Raw genomic sequence first — 22,501 nt, forward strand, 5'->3', positions numbered from 1 at the left:
TTAATGAAATAGACAAAATGTTTAATCGGCATTTATTATATTTAAAAAATTGCAGAACGTATTATACACGTGCTAATTTTCATTGTTTATTCGTAGATAAAAAAAAACGAGAACCGTACATCGTAAAAGTCTTATTCCAACGTGCGTGGAATATTTCGTAATATGCACTTTTCGTATTTTTCGCTGCATTCTTTTCGTAATATGCACTTTAATAAAAATTTTCATATCTGAACGGAATGGTTCGTCGGTACCGACCAATTTCTTTCATGATCTTTGCAATCAGGAATTCCATTTAAGTTATGCGATGGACATATTCCGTCGGATATGTGCTACGAAAATATCCCTGAGAATGCACAGGCCTTGAATGTACGTATAGTTCCATAAAACACTGGCGAACACTAACGAGACGTTTCTATTGGTTTTACAACCTTCTTTCTTCTTTTTTGATAAAGCGTTGTTATAGCAGGGCGTTATGAGATTGAACTCTAGTTCTTAACAAAAATTGGCGTTTTTTATTCTTTTAAGTATCGATCTTATCTGAAATAATGTCTGATTGCGCACGAATAAAGTTTAAAAAGCCAATTTAATATTTAATAGATTATTCGAAATATTAATATAAAATTTTACATTTATTAAGATTTTGAGACTGTATTACAATCAAATATAGATATGTATTATTGTAATTTATAAAATAGCTTTTTGAAACATATTCGAAACATTTTATATAAAATTTTCTAAATTCGTGAAGATGCAGCAGAACAAATTTAACAGTATAAGATAAGTACATGCACTTCTTGACTGTTGTTTCCGTAGTTCTTAAAGTATCTCGGAGACTTGCGTCGGCAAAACTTGTCTTATAAAATAGAATACTTTAGAGACTTACATGTACAAAAGCGAAAAGGGACACGCACTCAGAACGGAGCATTACGCAAATGTTCGTAATAAACATTAATATTTTAAATCAGCGATGTGTCCCTTACAGGAATACGAAGAAAGTGGATGTGAGCCAAGTAGGCGAAGGTGGAACATTACAATAATGCCAAAAGTTGTAGCGACGTGCATTATTGCGATACCGACGCAGCAGCACTCCCTTGGGCGGCATATTCGCCATTGCAATAATGTATGACGACACGCCTTTGAACATCGAAACGAGCCTTTGAAATTTACAGTGCAAATTCCAACATCTCGCGCCGCATTATTGCAAATGTCGAATATCATTCCCAACGGAACATAGTACCGAAGTACAGTGTAATGTACTGCAATCCAGAAACCGCGGCTAAGATTAAGCATACGATTTATGCATTCTAATAGCAGAAGCAATTTATTTTATTCACTCAATAATTCAAAAGGAAAGATCGTATATTCTACATGGAGCGAAATATCGAAAATGTGTCGCTTGCAATTCAAAAACATTAAAACATATTTGTTCAAAGAAGTTAAAAATATTCTGAATTTTCTGCTTTTAAATCTTACATAACCCTTCGCATTTTATTTCAACACAATATTTAATATTTCAAATTTTTTAGGCTCAAATCACTCGAATTATACTTGTATAAAACTTTTGTTTAAATGTATTTCTTTTTTGCTTTTATAATAAATTAAATATATTCAATTGCATTAGAGGTATTTTATCGTAAGCGAAAAAAGTCACATTTCCTTGTTCTCCCCGTTCTCTTGCTCAAAAAATAGCGCTTTTTATATACAGAGAATATAACTTAGAATGTCATTAAACATTCATTGCGGTACAACTCGTTTCACTCTTATAATATTAAACTTTACAAATACTTTTTCCATTGCAATTTTCCATTAATATCTATTTACAAATCTTTTAAATTCAATTTCCATAATAAAAGTTCTATGATTTCAGTTTTTCTTGAAATAGAAAATATTTTTATACTTGTATATGTATTTATTTTTTCAATTTAAATTAATTTTTGTAGAAAATTATATCCTTCAGCACTCTACCTTGCTTTCTAATATAGTTTGTTAAACATAATGTGAAAATTATTATTCATTTTAATCTCATAATAATGCTGGCGTAAGAACCAATATGCTATCATAAAACTCTCCTTAACAAGAATAAAATCGATATGAATTTATATGGACCATAAAAATCCGTTAAAATAAACTAAGGTTGTTTCACGTGTTATTAACTAATTTTACGGGAGGTTCTTCTTGAATATAGCATAAAACTCTGCGCTTTACATTATCACCAAGCGAAACCTGCCGACCTGTGACACATTAACGCCTTCCACACTACAGTCTCGAAACTGCATGAATATTAATCAATCTCCGAAACTAAAGGCAATTCTCTCTCGCGTGAACAAGTAAACGTCAGTTTTTTTAAGAGCATGATATAATAATACCCAACAGATATTCTGCATTCCCTGAGATGTCTTGTTTCCGTATACAATTCACTATTTCTCCGGGGAAACCATGATGTATCGGTTTACTCGACATAAAGTCGTTTATGTAGAACGTAAATCGCAAGAATCGTTCGCGTATATATTTCTCCGCTTCTGACGTCATAATCCAAGATGGCTGACCTAGGTATTGCCGACCCTTAATCTCATAACTCGAACAACAGCGAGATCGAAGGATTCAAAGTTACAGCGACGGTGCGACTAAATGGAAGTAAATGACTATACAACTGATATAAAATGACAAGAGCGGCGGCCCAACTAACGAGTCACTTCACTTAAACGACCTGACAAGATCACGCTAAAGTAATTTCGAAAGAATAAAGCTCATTCCTTTTTTACATATAGCTTATATCATGATAACTGTGTTACTCATCTTGTCACAAATTACTAATGAGATAACAAATCTATATTACTTCAATTAATGCAATATAATCAATAGATTAACAGATAATATTTAATATACTTTCAATAAATTAAAGAGCGTTACACAGATGGAATTAATGATATTTAAAATCTGTGATGTGCAGAACGATCATTTTTCGCTTCAAGAATCGTGTTTTGGATGTAAAATATTTGATTTACAACGAGAAACGAGAAATATACATTCATTTTGTAATTTGTCACAGCGAGCTCGTTTACTCAATGTCGCAAATGAGTCGACAAATATTGCGATGATTCATTGACAGATAGTAGTTTGCGAGTTATGTACATAATTACGGATTTGGTTGCAAATGCAAACAGGAGGGCGTATTAGCATTATTGTTCGCTCGCAAATTACTACGACTGAAATTTTTCAAGCGATATAGTAATTGAGATTGATAGGAGTTTAATAATGCATCAGAGCAGCGCTAATCGAAAATGTAATAAAAAATGACGATAAGGAATTTAAGCGTGATATCAATTATTCTTTCAAACTATACGCTTAGTTTGTTATTAAATTTTAATATGTTGACAGCATTCCGATTTCTTTGTTATAATAAATTCAATCAAAGTATAGACTCAACTAATGTACGCAATATGGCAGTACTTTAATGATTTTAAAAGTTTAGTGATACTTAATATTATTCATTATTCCACAAAAATCTCATTTTATTAATATAATAACAGCAAATGAACTTTGAAAGATACAATGCAGTAAAATTTTAACAAAGCACATCTACATTCAATATTTAATCAATAAAAAATTAATATTTATTGTCATTATCCAAAGATATTTTAATAGAATGCATTGACACTCGGGATACTGACGTGTAATCACCAAACCCTCAGCGAAAAAAAACTAATATGTATATACAGAAGCGATTGAAGCTTGTCTCGGATGAATGTCGACCGGCGATAACAAGATTAACGCCTATGCTGGTATATAGCTATCAAAAACAAACGGTCGTCAATGGGCGGAAATTTAGCAATATTGGGGATCGTTGTACACAAGTGTCAGTCGCGTCGGCGATGCATCCGCCCTTGTCTGTCGGTTTTGATTGAAACGACAACATCTCTCTTTTAGACGCATATCACTCCCGCACTTGCGTATGCTTACAATCTGGCTGCGTCCAAATATTGAATCTCTGTATCAAATATACGGATGCAATTCGCCGTTACAAGTTTTGTTCGCTTGTCGCTCTCTACCGAACTATACGTACGTTTTCGTTACCGTTTCCACTTATAAAAACCGTATATATAACTGTTCGTAAAATTTATAGAAAATCAATCACATTCTTTTTTTCACTTTACCTTTGTAGCCGCATACTTTTTGCATATTTCAATATTAGGACGGAAACATTTTCTAAATTACTGAAGGAGTAATGCGCGGAATGCACACTATCACTCGGTGCTGCCCGGTTATACATAAAGTCCAGTTTTCTTTTTTTTCCTCATAGATTTATTTTTCCAATTTTTTTCACTGGTTCATTTTTTCTCGTCTATTTTTTTATTGTTTCAAATAACTATATCGTTTTAGCACTTGAAAATCGGTGACGGTACAACAAAATTTAGCGCCTCTCCGGATTTGCGGATAAGTTTAAAGTTTCCCCCCCGTCGCATACTTTATATATATCGGGCGTAACGCGTGGACCTAATCTTTTGATCCTATAAGCACGGTTCAGCGTGAAATCCTTGGAAGCTGAAGAAGTTAGTTACACGGGACTAATGGAACGCAGTAGGAACTCCGGATAATGGACGACGCTATGACGTCGTAAATACTAGGTGCACTTCACTTACAAGGAAATCTAGTTTTATTTCTGAATTTCGCGGCAGATCTTCTAATGGAAAAGAAAAAAAATAGTATATAAAGAGTCCAGAACAACGGAAACTTACGTGTATGCAGCGATTTATGACATATCTGAAGTTGATTCCCTGCCAAACACTTCTTGTATATTTTGCAATTATTATATACATACATATTTGTGAAGGATAAATCCCAAATTATTATAGATGCAAATAATGCATTGTATCAACGGTATCACAAAGGAATAATATTGATTACGTTCAGATTAATGAAATATCTCTTTCTCAGTGGTTATATTTTCCTTAATTATTATCATAAGTTTTAACAAAAACCTGCAGATATTTTATACATATTTCGCCCTGTGTGTCCACATATTATTTTATTTAAAAAAATCACACACAGCATGTAGATTGTGAATATTAAGATCCCTTTGAACTGTCAAAAGCACTGTTTTCAAAAAAAATTCACCGTTAGCTTTTTGCCTATGTGACTGGTCATAAACTTTAAAGCCACGTAAACCTTTTTACTTCTCCGACAAGAGATCAGTCCCTCGTTAACGCGTTTCTTTGCCGGCCGAGGGGAAGCCGGGAGAAGAAGAAGAACCGTGAAGGAGACGTCTTCGTCGACGAGATTCGGCCGCCTTAAATCGAAGGCAAACGATCGTGAATTTCAAAGGTCTCTAATGGCAACTCGCGATTTAATCGCGTAACAGTTTGCCCGGCTTTTCTTTCCCCAGAAATAGATTTCCGACGTGTCGATTCTCCCTCGTTCCTCCTCCTCCTCCTCCTCCTCTACCTTAGCGTGGATGTTTCCCCTCCTCCATTTTCTACTAACGGCAGGGAATTTATGGAGTTTCGAGCACGACCGAGAGCCGCAGTTTTCTGTTCGTGATAAATGCACCCGCTATTGTGAAATGTATATACACGCGCCTCTCGCAGGGGCTTCTACGTGTGCCTGCACTTTCAATTTTGGCCCAAATACGACGAGATTTGGTCGATGACTCCCGGTATAGTGCAAACGACCACCGCGAGTATTCGCACAATTCCGGCCTATTGCGCGAACAATGTCTACTGTAACGCGTGACTAATCGTAATTCATCGAGCAGATTTTTCTTGCATGATTTGTAGTTTCTGATAAAATCGCACGCGACAGATTAATGGAATGATTTGGAGAATAACAAATTTTTATAACGATCTAGTAGAAGGAATTGTATTCGTCGCTTTTATCGTGTATCTTTATAGTTATCATAGAAATAATATATTTTATGTTCCTCTTATTATGATTGTAGATTGATTAAGTAAATCAAGACAAATTCAATTAATATTTCGATAAATATTCTATCAACGATTTCCAAAATCAATTTTCCGAGAATCGATAAATGTTTTTCTTTCAAGTTTCCTTTTAAACGTTAAATAATTATTTTCAGATTATAATAAGCGTTTAAAAATAATTTACGTTTGCATTTTTAATAAAGGATTTTCCTTTTATTTTCTTTCGCATTTTCTAAATCCCTTCGCGTTTCAGCGGTTTTTTATTAAAATATAAAAATTGCTTTATACAATGGGACAAAATCTGTTTTCCATTATTGAAATTTGAATTAATTCTCACACATACACACACACACTCTCTCTCTCTCTTTCTCTTTCTGAATAAATAAAATATTTCATTGCGGAACAACGTTCCTACGAGACACACGAATTTCCTGATGTAATGTTCAAAATCGTTTTTTCTCCGATCGGCTATTCGTGAGGCATTCTCACGTTATTGTGGAAAAGAAGATTTTATAGGGCTATAAAATGCAATTTTTATATCCTGCTAAGATGTGAATCGCCAAGAAAACGAAATTTCAAGAGTTACTTCGCTGATGCACTTACCACGTCCTACCAGTAAATTGTCCGTGTCTATTGTAACAATATATATGTATATAAAATATATAAAATATTGGATGCTGTTTTATAACAATATAAAGAGTTAAAATACATATTTTTGTCCGCATATTAAATACTCTACTTTTTATAGAATTTTTTCATATTTTTCTCCATTATTTCTATATTTGTTCGTGACTTCCAATACAGTCTTAACTAACGAAACCAGATACTCATTGTTTGTTGTACGGTGATGATAGACATACTATAACAAACGAGAATAAACGCCTTCCTTGAAGCTGAGAGTAAAAGCGGTCGATACCGAATACGATTTACGAGCTCGTTAAGCGCTGACGAATCGATATTCGCACAAGGCTCCGTTGGTTTAAGTATTAAAAACGGAACACAGCATCTACGAAAGTCCGTTTGATTGGCTTTTATTCTTCGATCGTACAGAACCGTTTTTTCCTATCCCCCTTTGAAGTTTCCACGAACGAACGCCACGCTTTTGCGCGCTCCCGGGCTTTTTCTTTGAGCGACGCTGACTGTTAGAAAGTTGGGAGATACTTCTCTATCGTGGAAGAACGGTTGTTTTTCGACTCCCCGGACAGGCGAGCACCGAAAAATGGTGATGAGGAAGAGAGCCGTAGGGCGGACACTTTTTGGTTGCTGGCAGGGAATACGTGGGATTTGCGTCATATATGCGGTGGGAATAAAACTTTTAGATCTTGGCAGTCGGTCGCGCGTGCAAAAAGCCATTGTGGCAACAATTACTATGAGACAAATTTTTCGCATTGCCGCAAGAAAAATGTCGACTTTCCTCATGAGAATGTATTTAGCCTTTTTATCGTATATATTGCCGTATATATGATTAATGTTGGGTAGCAACGAGAACATACAGATACACATACAAAAGTTTTATATCTTAAAAAGTGCCTTGATAAGTTATATCACAAAAAAGGAGCTAAACTTAAAAATTAAGAAACAAATCAGAGAGATTTGATCTTTCTCTTTTCTAATAATGCAAAATATCAAAGTTATCATATTTCAACTTTTTAATTCCAATGCAAATTTTCATATAACGTGCACATAAGGTAAAATTTTAAATTGGAATTTTAAACAGAACAGAATAAGATGAACTTTCAGACTAATTTTATCGAAAATTCACATTCCGATAAAATCATTTGTAATTCATCGAAATAATAAAATCGCGCAACAAACCACAGAAAAACAGTGAACTCGTTACGATGTATTGGCGCTGCTATCAAACGTGAATGCTATTCGTCTGGAAATTCAATCAGTTTAAACCAAATGGCGAGTAGGTTCCGGTGAATTCAAGTTAATGAAACGTTCCGACACTATTGGAAAATTTAATAGAGTGAATACGAGACCTCCTAAGGCAATCTCACGACTGGCGTTTGTTGTAAACGCATCTATTTTTCGCACAACCCCGTGGATTCATTATCAAAGTCGATTGTGGTAGTTGCCCGTTACAATCCCGATAATTGTCGATCGATTGTTCCAATTTCATTGGTTTCGCGGGCTACCATAAACGTGACACCTCGCATATTCTCTCGATCGTGCGTGTCCCATAATTCCTTTGAAACATATTTAACACGAAACTCAATATCGCAATTATGCCTTTCTATATTGAAATATTATTAATAATTTTAAAAATTATTTTTAAAAATTACAAAATCCATAGAAAGAATTTAGAAAAAAATTCTAGATAAATTGTCAGATGTCAGAATGTCATAATGAGACCTCGCAAAAGTAAAGATTTTACTATCGTGTTTGCCATTACATTTGTCAGCGAGAAAAGTAAGTATTTTTCTTCAATATAAGATCATCTCTGAAAGCAGCATTTTAACGAAAGCTTTTTCCACGTTGCTATTTCAGAACCGTACGTACGAAAGGACTCTGACATCCCACAAAAAAAATCTACACCTCAAAGTCCAGGGAGTCTCGGAGCAGAAAATTGCAGAAAATGAGAACTGCGAGAAAGTCTGAGATAGGGATGGAAGCGTACGAGGCGAGTAACCGGCGTTTATCGGCCAGGTGTTGACTCCGCCTCTGTCGAAAACGATGAAAAAAGCTTCGGACCCGCTCTAACGAATGCGGACCATGATACATTATTTAACCAGATGATGAATAGCGAACACTGAAGACGGAAAATACACTTCAGCCGTAATGGAGGCTCACGTCGATCAAGCCGCGAACGCAACTGTGGAAAATCCAGTCTTCATCGATGTACCGATCATCTTGAGAGCTATCGTCCTCTGTCTCCTTATACTCATCACTATCGTAGGTGAGTCTATTATTCTCTCTTCCGCTCACACAATATTTACTCCACGAAAAGAAAATCGTCATTCGTAGTAATAAATATTTTTTTTAATAAAAATTTTTGCAATTTTATTTTAATAATTATAAAATTAATATTAGCAACAAAATTTTATTTATTTGCTCTTTGAATCCGCATTAATTTAATTTGCCTCAATTTTTAATGTAAAACGTGCGCAATTAAATAGCTGTTATATTATTTGTTAAGAAATCAACATTTTCTATATTTGTGAAAGAAATTAAAATATTTTTCGGTACCATTCAATATCTGTTATGATAAATATTTTAAGAAGTTATTTAAAAGTAAAATACAAATAAAATACCTACATCGCATGTGTATATAAATTATTCGCAACTGATTATCACTGTACACGCTTGTAAATCATAGTGGAAAACGAGAACGAGAACCGTAATTGAATAAATAATATGCCGCGTTTTCCCGTTCTCCCATACCACGAATATACATTACGTTACGCGATATTTTAACTTTGCTTTTTTAATTCAATGAATATGCCGATTCACTCTTCCGGATAAAACACTCGCGTAACACGAGACAATATTTTTCACAGAACGACCGCACGGAGTGTATTATAAAACCACGCAATTTCTCTCTGTATTTATTTTCTGACAACAAGAAAGAGAGAAAATAAGATATATATAATATATATAATGTACTTTCAACGTACAATTGCTCATTTTTTTACGTTTTATATCTTGTGTTTTATATATATGGTCGTTTAACCCAATTAAAATATCAGTGAGCCTCTTAACGTCGACTATCAGATATCGGTCTAAATTTTAAGTTAGTTCACGAGTTATTCGAAGCTCAGACTTCGATAGTAATAATATGGCGCATTCAGTGATTTAAATCGTCTGTTTGAATTGAAATATTTTTCAAACATCTCTGTTGAATATTATAGATATCATAAGTTTGCCATTTAAATAAAAAAATCGTAGTATTTAAATAATTCAGAAAAGTAATTTGTTGAATAATTTTAAAATTTATCTTTAATGCATCAACATAAGCTTCTTAATCTTTATATTGTAAAGACTGTTATACCGCAACATAAGTTTTAAGTTAAACTACTTAAAAATTCATGTTAAAAGTTAAGACACTTTTTAATTAATTATTATCAGTGAATAGAAATAATGTCTTATTGGAGACATTTTGATGAATAGATAATTTTATTAGCACCGGCTAAATCTATGTATATATAATGAATCGGCTCATTCAAGCTGAAATCTAAAAAAAGGAATAAAATCCGTGTGCCTTAATTCGAAAATGATTGGGTCGATTTATCTCTCGTTCTTATTCGAACGCTCTCAGTGGTAATTAATGAAAATTGCCGACCCAAATTCGATGGGTCGTTTCCTTTTGCATGCCAAACTTCCGGTCCAACAGTGTCCGCGACGCAATTGAGCTCGCACCGCCTCGATTAATCGTTCTTCTTGTCGTAATTATATGCCGTCAAGTATCAAATAACTTCGCCCCCTCCGAGCTTCACCAGCGTCATCGTGAAGGCGACCACCCGTTGGTAATAATCATCGGCGAGAACAATGGCAAAGATCGCTTCGACAACTGACACATCTCCAGGGCGTATAATATATCACCGAGCGGTGACGGTAATCACGATATCTAGTCGCATGCTTTGCGTGAAAGGAGTTTTCCGCGGGGAAAATGAGCTGACACTGCTTTTCGCGACTTGTATTTAATAACCCTTTTCTGCCAACCTGGCTCTCTCTCCTCCCCACCCCCGGATTCTTCTCAACACCGAGAATAATGGAACTCGTTTTAATACTAAAATCTCTGATTAATCATTATCAATCTAAAGGCATTTTAACGAGCATAAGCGTGATAAATGACTTTCGTCAGCTTCAGTCGAAGCTGATATTTGTCAAAGACATCGGCCGGCGATTGGCAAGTATAATTACCTAATGTGTCTGTAATCGTTACGTAAGATGTTTCATAATTGGCAAAAAATAAACATATACGCAAAGTTATTTCTTGTGAAATAGGTTCTCAAGAAAATGAAAAGCGAATTAGACCTTGGCCTATAAATAATTGGTAGAATCTTGTTCCTTATTTGATTTAGTTTGCAATTTAAAAGTTAAATGTCTAACTGCACATTGCACGCATTTGCGAAAATTATTTACTATTTAATTTTTGTTATAGTTAACCAGAGCCTCTTCGACCATGTACTGCTAACGCTAACGCGATACTTTAATCTAGAATTCCACGAATTGTTATAATCAATATCGTTTATTCGCAAACTTTGATTTCGCATCGATGTCACTCGCCATCTATTAAGTCTCGCGAAATAAATCTATGAACATCTCCCGCCTCCCAGCGGACCCGTATATTTCTCGAAAGGGGATACAGATAAAAGTTGTCGGAAAACAGGTAAGTTTATCGCTCCGCTGTAACGCCGTGGGTGGGGTAACGATGTAACCAAGGAGGATGCGAAAGAGATCCGCCGGCAGCTGTTGGATACATCCACACACGTATGCGCCCCCAGCGACTTGACAAGGCTCGAAGCGCATTCCAATATTAGTATAGTTCACTGGCTAACTAACAGTTCGTTGAACATGACGTCAGCTGCCGCGGATATGCCTGCTCTTTCTCTTTCTCTCCCCGGTATATAGGGTAAATTTTCCGAACGCTTGGCGAGGCACAAAACCGTGAATATCGTTGCGCAAATGTGAATAATCCCCTTTCCTTCCCCTTCCGTCACACAGTGATCACCGCAAATCGAGCGAAACTTCTCGAATGAGCGTTGCACCGACCGCATTCGTTCATCTCTCTTCGGGGACAACCGGAGCGCGTGATTTCGCACAAAGTTCGTGTTTGTCATTAGTGTACACGTGGAAGCAATTGACTACGAATGTGCGAAATCAAAAGTGACAGTTATTTGCGGAAAGGTCTAATGACATTGAAAAATAGTGATACATGTTCTTTCTTTTCCGATAATGTAAATCAAAAATTGATTGAAAAAAATAAAAAAAAATACTTTAGATATCTATAATATAAATTATATATATGATGATGATGATTTTTACCAAAAAAAAAATAGTTAAGTAAACATTGCATAATTTTAAAATGTGCACATGTATTAACAATATTATTTACAATATGCACCGCGTGGAATATGAGAGAATATTTATTGTAGTTTTTGTTCGTGAAAGTAAAAGTGTTTCTACACTGAGAAAAAAAGTTGTTAACTTGACTAAATATTTTCAACTTATTATTATAATTTTTTTAATTAAAATATTTATATATTTAAATTAAATACGACATATTAAATCTAACGTGACGTAATTCTCAAATACTTAAATATTTTAATTAAAAAAATAATAATCAGTTAAAAATATTTAGTCAAGTTAACAACTTTTTTTTCTCAGTGTAGATCATAAAGTCAAGAAATTCAATTGGTGTAAATATGCACATCACGTCCATTAGAGAGATCAAACGTTTAATTCAATTATACTTTGCCTCAATTGAATTACTAGCGTTAAACTTTTTTTAAAAAAATTGACTTTATTAGAAATACATGTTTGAGAAAAACATTTCTTGGTACACACCATGTATATAATGTTGACAGGCATCTCGTTCGTTCGTAAAAAAAAAAATAGCAAGCCGATAGGTTAGACCGCCGACGCGAACTGAATGTGTTACTACCCTGCCCTTCGATCCTATAAAGGTTAAACGATCCGATGCGAACACATAACGTACCCTGCATGAAGACGTAATCAGACATTTCCGATAGTTATCGTCTCGTGAGACTAGGGGCTGCATTTTCAATGAAACTAGGGGAAAAAATGTAGCCTTAGGCTGCAGCAAAATATATATAAAATTGCTTCAACAATTACAAGTATAAAAATATTAATCATTTCTGGTCATTGGGGTTGGAGAGAATAAGAGTGAACTGTTACATTTAATTTTAAGGCTGCTGTAACGTCAAAGAGTGTAATATGCAATTTATTTACGCGTCGCCGCTCTATACCTGAAAATAAATGAGTTTCCGCGCGTATGACAACAGTCGCGATTGATAAAGCGCACTTGTAGCATTTGCCATCTACTCCGGTTTTGGTTTGTTAATCAATAAACGGCCATATAATACAATTCAAATCTGTCCTATGGTGCGGCAACGAAAACGAGTTACATGACTACACAGTTATTGGATAACAAACCATAACCGCAGTTTTCGGCACGTTTTACAGGTTCCACTTTACAACGATCGCACGTGTGGTCGTGTGAGAAATTCGTTTATCTCCGCGTAAACAACGAGAATAAATTATACATTATTTCCCCTTTGACGTGATAATTAAATAGCTAGCATAGATGTTAAATCGTGCATTTGAAGATTATGAGAGATACACATAGACATATGTACTACGAAACAGAAATTTGTACGAAGGATAAATTGGAAATAATCTAAGATAATAGGATAATACTAACTCAAACGTAATCTAAATCGCGTTAAATCGCGTTTCAATTTTTTTACGATTTTTTTATCATCAAAATACTCTTTTATCCTACGAGGAATCAAAATCTAAAGGTAATCTTATCTCCTCAAAACCGTCTATTCTAATGTATAATTATCTTTCCCATTAGCCACATTCCCAAAAGCTTTTATTATCTGCGACGAGAGCATCAGCTACTGTAATTTTTTGTTCCCTTAACAAGCTCGTTTGCATAAATCTGATGAATTTTTCGTATCATCTCTCTGCACGCAATTTGAGCGGACGCGAAATATGCATTTCGACTAGCGAAGCGCTCTTCGGCTTTCGGAAAAAAGGATTAGTGTTTTCGACGCTTAATACCCCTTTTCATTCTGTGGATCTTTTCGTCATCCGAAAAAGCTGCATCGATCTAAATCACGTTATTGCATGTCGAGTTTTGCGATATTTCCCAAAAGTGCGCTCACAACAATGCATGTATAGGAACCATCTCGCGGACGAAAATGATTGCCGCCGTCATAACACAATGATGGTCTGCGATAACAAGAGAATATTCTCGTTTTTTCAATCCATTTGAGAATTAAAATCGGTTTATGCATTTAACACGCTAACATTTTACACGTCACTTTGAATCTCATAAAACACTCGTAGCAATCAAAATAAATGTCGACCACAGTAATAATTATATTATAATCTTTATAGTTTATATAGCGTTCTCCCCCTCTCTTACAATGTTAAATAAATTTAAGAATTAAAATTGTCTAAACAATAAAAAAATTTTGTTTTAAGATTGTCAAGAAATAATATGTCATGAGACTGATTAAGTTTCAATTACAAAATATAAAAGAAAGAGAGAGAAAGAGAGAGAAAGAGAGAGAGAGAGAGAGAGAGAGAGAGAGAGAATATAGCATTTGTTGCATACTAAAAAATTTACAAATCATCAAAATCTGTATATTAATAACAAATATAAAAACACATATCGTTCATCAATCGATATCGTCACAATGCGTGGACAGAAGCATTATAAAATTCTTTTGCCGAGATGTCTTTGACAAAAAGCTCGCTAAAGAACTATGGCGTCAAGCCGGGCTTAGCACAGCAGATTAAAAACTGCAGACTGTAAGTTATTTCTTGACAAACAAGTCGCGCAACGCGCGTGTCTACTCACAGCCCTTCCCAGCTTATCCGTATAAAGCTTCGGACGGGAGTTCTTTTTTTTTATGCTGCAAATACGCTCTTTAATGGAGTGCGAGAACGAGAGCGTTTAGATCCTCGCCAGCCCGCTGAAACATCTCTCGGTCCCGGCTCCTCCTTCTTCGCGGGAGTTAATTACGCCAAAGTAAAACGTCCTACCCGCGTTTCTTTTATCTGTCGCAGCCGCGGCGGTTATACTTTTCCCGTGGAGACATCCCGAGCGTGCAGCTGCAGCCGCAGCTGCGGCTGCGGCTACGGCTGAATCGCGGTGCATCTAGCACGCGCGTCTCCGTCGTTCTCGTCCAGCTGCGTCTGAATTGTACACAACCACCTTCGAGAGCTGTGTATTTGCAAATACGTAATGCGAAACTAATGGACGTGAAAGGGAAGAAATTTGCTCGACATTTGTAGAATTACTATCCTGTCGAACGCTTGTGTCGATTTAGGGCGGTGCGGTGGATAGATAAAATAAAAGTACGAATTACGTGGCCCCGATCGTTTCTAAAAGTTGACTCGCTCTCTAATTTAAGCAAAGTCTATTGTAGTTTTCCCCCGAGAATTAAATTTAATTAGTACACGTCTAGGCTGCGTTATGTGGCCTTCAGAGACTTGGACTTACTTCCTCCATTTATTAAACTATTGCTTCTCAGAAATCCAACTAGATGGAGGATAAATATCCTCATAATTAATAATCTTTTTTTTCACCTGCAAACGACTCTACTATTTTACTATTTAATATTAGTATTTAGTAAAAATTAATTTGTGTAGTTCCTGCAAGATATCTGTAATTTTATTACTATTTACAAGAATACAACGCTATTTTGTATTATCCGTAAACAACAGTAGCGCGATTTCTCTCCTATTATGCGCGAAAAATCGAATGGAACATTGGTTGCCTGGATAAAATAAGAGACATGAAACACCCCGGGACGCAAAACGACACGATGTAATATCCACGAATATAGTGCACGGTAGCTTGAGCTTCTATCCACTTCCCTTAAACACGCTTAAACCGGCGGCGGTCGAGCACGTTTACGTAATGCATGAATGTAACATTGCGTTACGAATACATGAGTTCCTCCCGCGCTATACAGAGAAAACCGCGCGAATCTGAAAATTTTGATTACCTTCGAGTTTCGCGATTATACTAAAGTTTCATCAAGCTGCCAAAAAAGAGATTGCGCTTGTAATCTACTTAGACTTTTTTAATTCAAAAGTTAATCTCATTCTCTTTGCCATTTTCTTCTTCATGGCATTTTTAAGAACCGACTCTCCGTAGAGCAGAACGATTCACTTAGAAGTTGCATTTCTTATTGAACAGCAATTCGGGGACGCTAACGTTTCAAGTTTTAACGTGCAGTTTTACGAACGGTGCAGTTTGATTCTATCTCTTCTCGTTATTTGAAGATATAACGGACAAAATTCGAAGATTACGCAATATGTAAAGATATAAAACGTGATAAGAGATATAATATGATTCTTTTGCAAGACTTGATATTTGTTTTCGCGTCGTCGGTCTCGGGATGTTTCTTCTCTTTCGCTGGCTACCTTCGACTGACCCTCGCATATGTCATGGTCAAGACATTTGGCCGACAGCCTCGCATTGTCCTGGGAGCGCGAGAACTCGATACGAGATACGATCCCGAGGAGCCGAGGAGCCGAGAGTGGCGATGGGCTCGGCGAACTCGGACAATTTTCGCGTAAATGCGCGCACGATCGATCCACATGCCCGTATAACACGTCTAGGAACGCACGACTGATTTCGTCTATTCCGAGTTTACCGAACTTGATTGCCGCCATTCAGGCCCGTCATCGGGATTAATGGCGACCAGCCCGAATTTGCCCTTTGCAATGCCAATTACCGGGACCATTATTAAAGTGTTGGAAGCGCGACAGGCGGCCGCGATCTCAATTTACTTAACGACTTCGCAATCCACGTCGTTCAACGACGCGCGCATTTCGTAGAAGTTACAGCATCGGACTCCTCCCGTCCGCCTCTCGAATGCTGATTTCGCACATGCGATCTTGAAAGTTGTCTATCGCGCCTCATCTCTTTCCTTTTTTATTATTTTCAAAAACAATTCTTGAGGGAATTTTATATGCCAGAGTTATGTTAACCGCAAGGAATTCAAAGCCGACGACAAAATATTTGCGGTATGTGTATCGAGCGAATTCCCGCCCAAAAAAGTTCCGCGCTCAACGAGAAAAATTAAATAATATAGGAAATTAAGTAACGAGTATATAATTACAACTGAGTAAAAATAAGTAATATGGTAATATAGTCGAGGAATACGCACTCACCCAAACACCGATGAGCAGCACTCGATCGCTTCTCTCGACTGAAAAGAATTAAATAATATAAGAAATTAAGTAACGAGTAATTAGAACTGAGCAATATAAGTAATAATCAAGGAATAATTACTCACCCAAACACACCGATGAGCGGCACTCGCCTCTCTCGACTGATCCACGGCGATTCCCTCGACGCTCCTCGTCGTTCCTCAATGCGCCGGCGACATACACTTATCGTACCCGCGAATAATAACCACGCTGGAAATAACACGACGTGCGTTACAAATCCCGCACATCAACTCAACACGGCGGAGGACGATCGACGTCGAATCGTGCGACCGAATGAATGGATTGACCAGCGCGTTCTAGATTTACTTAGCGCTCCGAACTTGTCGCGCCCGACGCGAATTCAAGAAGGAACGCGCCAATATGGCGGCCGATCGTCCGTCCCGCGAATATAGAGAAGGAGCGCGCCAACATGGCGGCCGGTCGTCTCGCGAATATCGCCACAGTATAAGTATACGCGCGATCCCGACTAACCTGTCATGGCGGCGTGGCGCGGCGATCCCTCGACGGCCTCGACGCTCGACGCTCCGGTGCTCACCTCGACGCTCCTCGATCGCCCTGACGGCCCTGACGTCTCCCGGCGTCCTGAAAATCGAGACGATTATATCGGACGAACTCTCGACAAGTGGACGAAGCTAGAAGACGAACGGAGTGCGAAGTGGTAACCGCCGATCACGTATAGTATACCGAAAGACGCGATCACTCGCAGTCGCGCGGCCTGATTAATACGTCAAAACGATCGCCGGTCACTTACCTCGGTACTTCTAATCCTCGTTCGTACGCGAGACTCACTCGAAACGGACAAAGAGAAACGCAAAAACGCGGAGCAATCGCCACCCTGCTACGTACCGACGCCGGACGCCGGACACCGGCCGCTTCACTCTTCACTCGCGAGAATTGGAGAGCAATCATGTGACAGCGGCTAACTTCGCGATGCGGCAAGGTTCTTTCCTGACGGCGCGAAGTATTGACTCGAATAAAATATTATAGAACGAATATCTCTATTATATTATTACGTTAAAATATTTATAGAGAGATGAGTTATTTCAATCGTTATTATAGGGCCTCTAGTTTTTTACAGTGGCACAACGTAGTTTGAGTCTAAAATTCGAAATAAAAATTGAGATTTTCATATAATATATAATATACAGTATATTAAATTTAAAAAAATAATTGTATTGGAAATCTTATTGAGTCTTTCCCTCTAACATTGCAAGTGTCATCCCTTTGATACATTTTATTACAAGAATAATTTTTACATATTTTTTAGAAGTTTAAAATAAAATAATTTAATAAGACATTATAAAAACAATACATTGTAAGTATTTTTATTTTTTATATAAAATATACATGTTATATAAACATGTAAGATATTTTTTTTAAATTTATCCTATTTCATACATTTGAAGCGTAAATCTAAATCAATAATATTAACGAGTAATATTACACGATAAATGTTTAGAATTTTAAAAATCCGATTGAATATAATTGTCAAATTAAGGGGCTATCTGTTATTCTTTCTATCCTCTCTTAAAAAATGTATATTTTATTATTTTCACGTAATAATTCCTTATCTAATACGAGCAGAATAGCATTATTGTCGTCTATGCGGCTATTATACTCACGATGGTACATGTTTTTGTTACAGGGAATCTGTTCGTGATAGCGGCTATCCTATTAGAGCGAAACTTGCAATCCGTAGCAAATTATTTAATTGTCAGTTTAGCTGTCGCGGATCTTATGGTCGCCTGCCTCGTTATGCCTCTCGGAGCTGTTTATGAGGTACGTAACTTATCATTGTATTAAGACTGTGAATTATTATCGTGCAACCCACCAACGTCGCAGCGAGCTACATCGGATATTTGACGAGAAAACGTTCACAATCGTAAAGTTTTTCGCGTTTGGAATGCGATAAAACGGAATGCGTTCTGTTAATAACTATCATTTTCATTGCAGGAATGTCTATCCCAGAAATCTCGAAATACGGACATTTTGCACCGACGTCTCTATAAAATTACAGTAAAACTGTAATAAAATATTAAATTAAATTGTAACTTGTTAAATGAGCGAGCCGAGACATAGTGTTACCTTTAACATTAGATTAAACAATTAGCTATATTGTCAGTAAAATACGTTTTATAGCACGTGTATTGAAGGACACGCGTGAATTTTACTGCATTTTACAGAGTAAACTGGCGAAATAAAAATTTTGCGAGTTTTTTAGTAGAACAGCCAAGCTGCTAGCCATTCCCTTCACGTATACAAGTATCATTCTCTTTCCGCGCATTACACTCTCATTGTTAAACATTAACCTATGGCCCGTTGCAGCCATTCACAAGTTTATAACGTCCGTATAAGAAACCGCGCGTATATTCACGCTCGTTTCTTCCGCGTTTCTTTACGACATTGTACTTGGGAAAGAATCCGTGCGAGAGAGGAAACGAGCGTACGCATTCTCCGAGGATTCAGCACTTAAACATGAAATTCTTTTAACTTTGAAAGTTTGTTAATTGCGTCTTACGTTCTCACCGTGATGCAAAATATCCTGAGAAAATGCTGTGCATGAACTGCAGCAATTTGTTCGAGTTTCACAAATTTTCGCGGAGAATATTTCAGTAATGAAGATAATTACCAGAAAATACGAATGTACGAAGAAAAATTCAACAATAATTTATTAACACGCGAGACTTCGATTCGCGAAAGTTACGATAAAATTCGCAATTGACTCTACGTGCAGTAATTATGACGAGATAATTTTCAGTAACGTTCACTTTGTCATATGTGACAACACGTCGCGTAATTAAACGCTTAATATTATGTATCGTGATTTCGAGGAAATACACGTGGAATTTTAATGCGCGTATTTTATTAAAATTTTATCTCGATCGTGGCATTTTATAAATGCCATAATCTCGAAAAAGACTTTAATGTCACGACCGCGATCTTTACGAGCTAAAGTGCAGTTTTCTACGCGGAGATATCTCTTTCGGTATGCCCAGCGCAAACGCAAACGATGAGGAGAACGTTGTTACACATATACATATTCAACAATTAACGTGCGAGTATACAGAGATAACAAGCGATATAGCGTATGTACATACGAATGATTAGCTTTCGATTCAGCCGTAGAGGAGCTCCGCCACGCTACGCCGCGCGCCGCCTGCATTTATACTTAATAAACGGTAGTAAAGTAAATAAGCAGAAACGGCAACATAATAGGAATAACATAAGCGCGTTAATTACCGGGGGCGCTTCGCGAGCTATATTTAATTAACAAGGATATTTCAGCGCAGATTACCGTGAGATAATACGTCCGAGCGCGGCCATCCTGCCGTATATCTTTAAATACGATCCGTGCTTTATTTTAAGCACGTCTCGCGTATTTGAAATACAGCAGAATTGATAAGCGTCAAGATTATATGCAGAAATTCGCGTTGATGATACGAATTTTACTACGATCGCGATCCACGTGAAAATATTTCCTTGCGCTCGCTCTTTCATTCCAGAATATATCCATTTAGCTTCATTACACGCAACAGCGGCCTTCTCGTCTAGCATGGAATCTTTCCGATATATATCCTTATTTAGATCCCTCCTTTTCCTAACGCAGCTTCTCGCATTTTATCATATACCTTGTCTCCTGTACGCGCGCTTCCGTAACTCTCAGCATTTTTTCCCTCTTCCCTTTTTCCTCGTTCTACTTTTCCCTCATATTAAATTTCCACACTCCGGCTACATTTTACGACACGCACCTGCGATTCATCCGTCTCGCTTTTCACAGACGTCTGCAGCGTAAAATAACTTTCTCTCTTCTCCCATCTCGTGTTCTTTAAGTCTGCTTCTTCATTGACGTATCGATATCCTTTCCGCGTTATATCGTTAATGTGGCGCAATTCTATTTCATCCACCGTTCAGGCAACGGCAGACGCGCATTAGCGATTTTTACCGCCGTATACTAGATCAACGGGACGCGCGCATCGCGCATCCATCCTCTTAACACGGACACATAGAAATTTATACGTCTGCCGTTTAATTCGAACATTTGATGGATGTCCGCTTTACAACCGCCTCTTTCGCCCGGCGTTTATCGGCGGACGCCCAGAAACGTGCACGCGAACGGCTTCATTAACTGCGCGTGTACACGCGACGCTTGATTAAACCCTTCGGAGACTTTAGAAGATGCTCGATACGAGAAGAATTGTTAAGAAGGGCTTTCGCTTTGTGCGCCATTATTGTCATAGTAATCGACTAATGCAAAGGTATAATTTCTCTGCCATTTTAATCAATTGCATCAATTGCGATCTATCCCAAAAGTTTCCGAACTCAACTTGCGTGAGAAGTTTAATACGGATATGTGTATGACACAGAAATGTCTTGCGTACCATTAATAATTTCACATATGATAGATCGTAGCGCACGGCCCCTTGTCGCGAGAATCTCGAGCGATCCTCGACGTTAAAACTGCTTCTCCATCAACTTTCGTATGCTACTTTTGAGAGGTGTTTATATTTCTGGAAGATGGATGCGACTCATCAACTTCCGGAATGTTCTAATCTCAAAGTATAAAGCAACGGATGTCTATGGGCGTAGGGGCCGCCGCGCTGGCTGTGCTGAAAGGAGGACAAGGGACGATTGGCTTTCGAAGATAGATTCCAATACCATGAATGGACTTTTAAGCAGGCATGCATCAGTTCCTTTCTCCGCTCTCTCGCCAGCTCTTCTATCACTCTTACCGCCACCCTTCCTGTGCTCTCCGTTGTCCTTCCGTCCACCATGGCTCGGCTGGGATGTTTTCCCTTTCGACCCTCAATCCGTATTTTCTCGTGCTCCCTACTACGTGGAAAACTGTCGCCCGAAACTATGTGCAATTCTTAACATACTAATCAACACCCCGAACGCATACTCAGGGCAAATAAAAATAAATTCTATTTACCCGACGAGATTTGATTCGTTATACGTGCTTAAAAACTGGCAAAAATTGTTTTTTGCATATAAAATCATCGTGAAAATATCGTGATGGAGATGACCAAATTAAATAGTTTTAAGAAAATTTACAGCGAATAAAAATTAAATGTGCGATAGGTGTACACTGACAAAAAAGCAAAATTAAATTTGAATGTAGATTCTTTATTATTAAAGACAGATTTTGATTAATTTTTATTACGTAACAATTTATCAATTATGGTGTTATATCCTTAGTTTTAGAAAATGTTCTTATATCACTTTTATGGCCGCGGTAATAAGCGAAAAGGAACAATGGCCAATTAACTTCTGAGACAGTGAGGGACTTGCGATTCCCGTGGCCGCATCGATTTCTCGCTTGTGAGCTCGCACGACGCGCTAAGCTCACGCTTTTTGATAGATAATTCTGTTTATTGCAGATAAACTCGGCGTGGTCACTCGGTCCGGAGCTCTGCGACATGTGGACCAGCAGCGACGTTCTGTGCTGCACAGCTTCGATATTGCATCTGGTGGCTATCGCGGTCGACAGATATTGGGCAGTCACCGATATCAATTATATACAGGTTAATTAACGCTCTTGCGGTTATCGAGAGGAAGTCGGAAATTGTTCAGGATACGATGCGAACGATACGGTCTTCGTTATCCGCTGCCGTTGACACTGCCACTCACCACGCCAC

The 22,501-nt window shown here is 37.3% G+C and overlaps 1 protein-coding gene across 7 annotated transcripts in view; it reads left to right on the forward strand.

Annotated features, from left to right (window-relative positions):
- 5-ht1 (serotonin receptor) overlaps nt 1-22,501 on the forward strand; it is a 109,813-nt gene that overhangs the window by 80,123 nt on the left and 7,189 nt on the right. For 4 of the 7 annotated variants that reach the window (XM_071784665.1, XM_071784664.1, XM_071784667.1 and 1 more), the window contains exons 3-5: nt 8,412-8,820; nt 18,511-18,644; nt 22,244-22,387. In XM_071784665.1, coding sequence (XP_071640766.1) covers nt 8,703-8,820; nt 18,511-18,644; nt 22,244-22,387 — 396 coding nt within the window. In that variant the 5' untranslated portion in view covers nt 8,412-8,702. Of the gene's footprint in view, nt 1-8,411; nt 8,821-17,330; nt 17,524-17,547; nt 17,827-18,510; nt 18,645-22,243; nt 22,388-22,501 lie in introns of those variants that run through there. The other 3 variants (XM_071784670.1, XM_071784668.1, XM_071784669.1) reach the window with 3 other exon arrangements.

This window comes from Temnothorax longispinosus, chromosome 7, assembly GCF_030848805.1.
Source record: "Temnothorax longispinosus isolate EJ_2023e chromosome 7, Tlon_JGU_v1, whole genome shotgun sequence".
NCBI classification, from domain to species: Eukaryota; Metazoa; Arthropoda; class Insecta; order Hymenoptera; family Formicidae; genus Temnothorax; species Temnothorax longispinosus.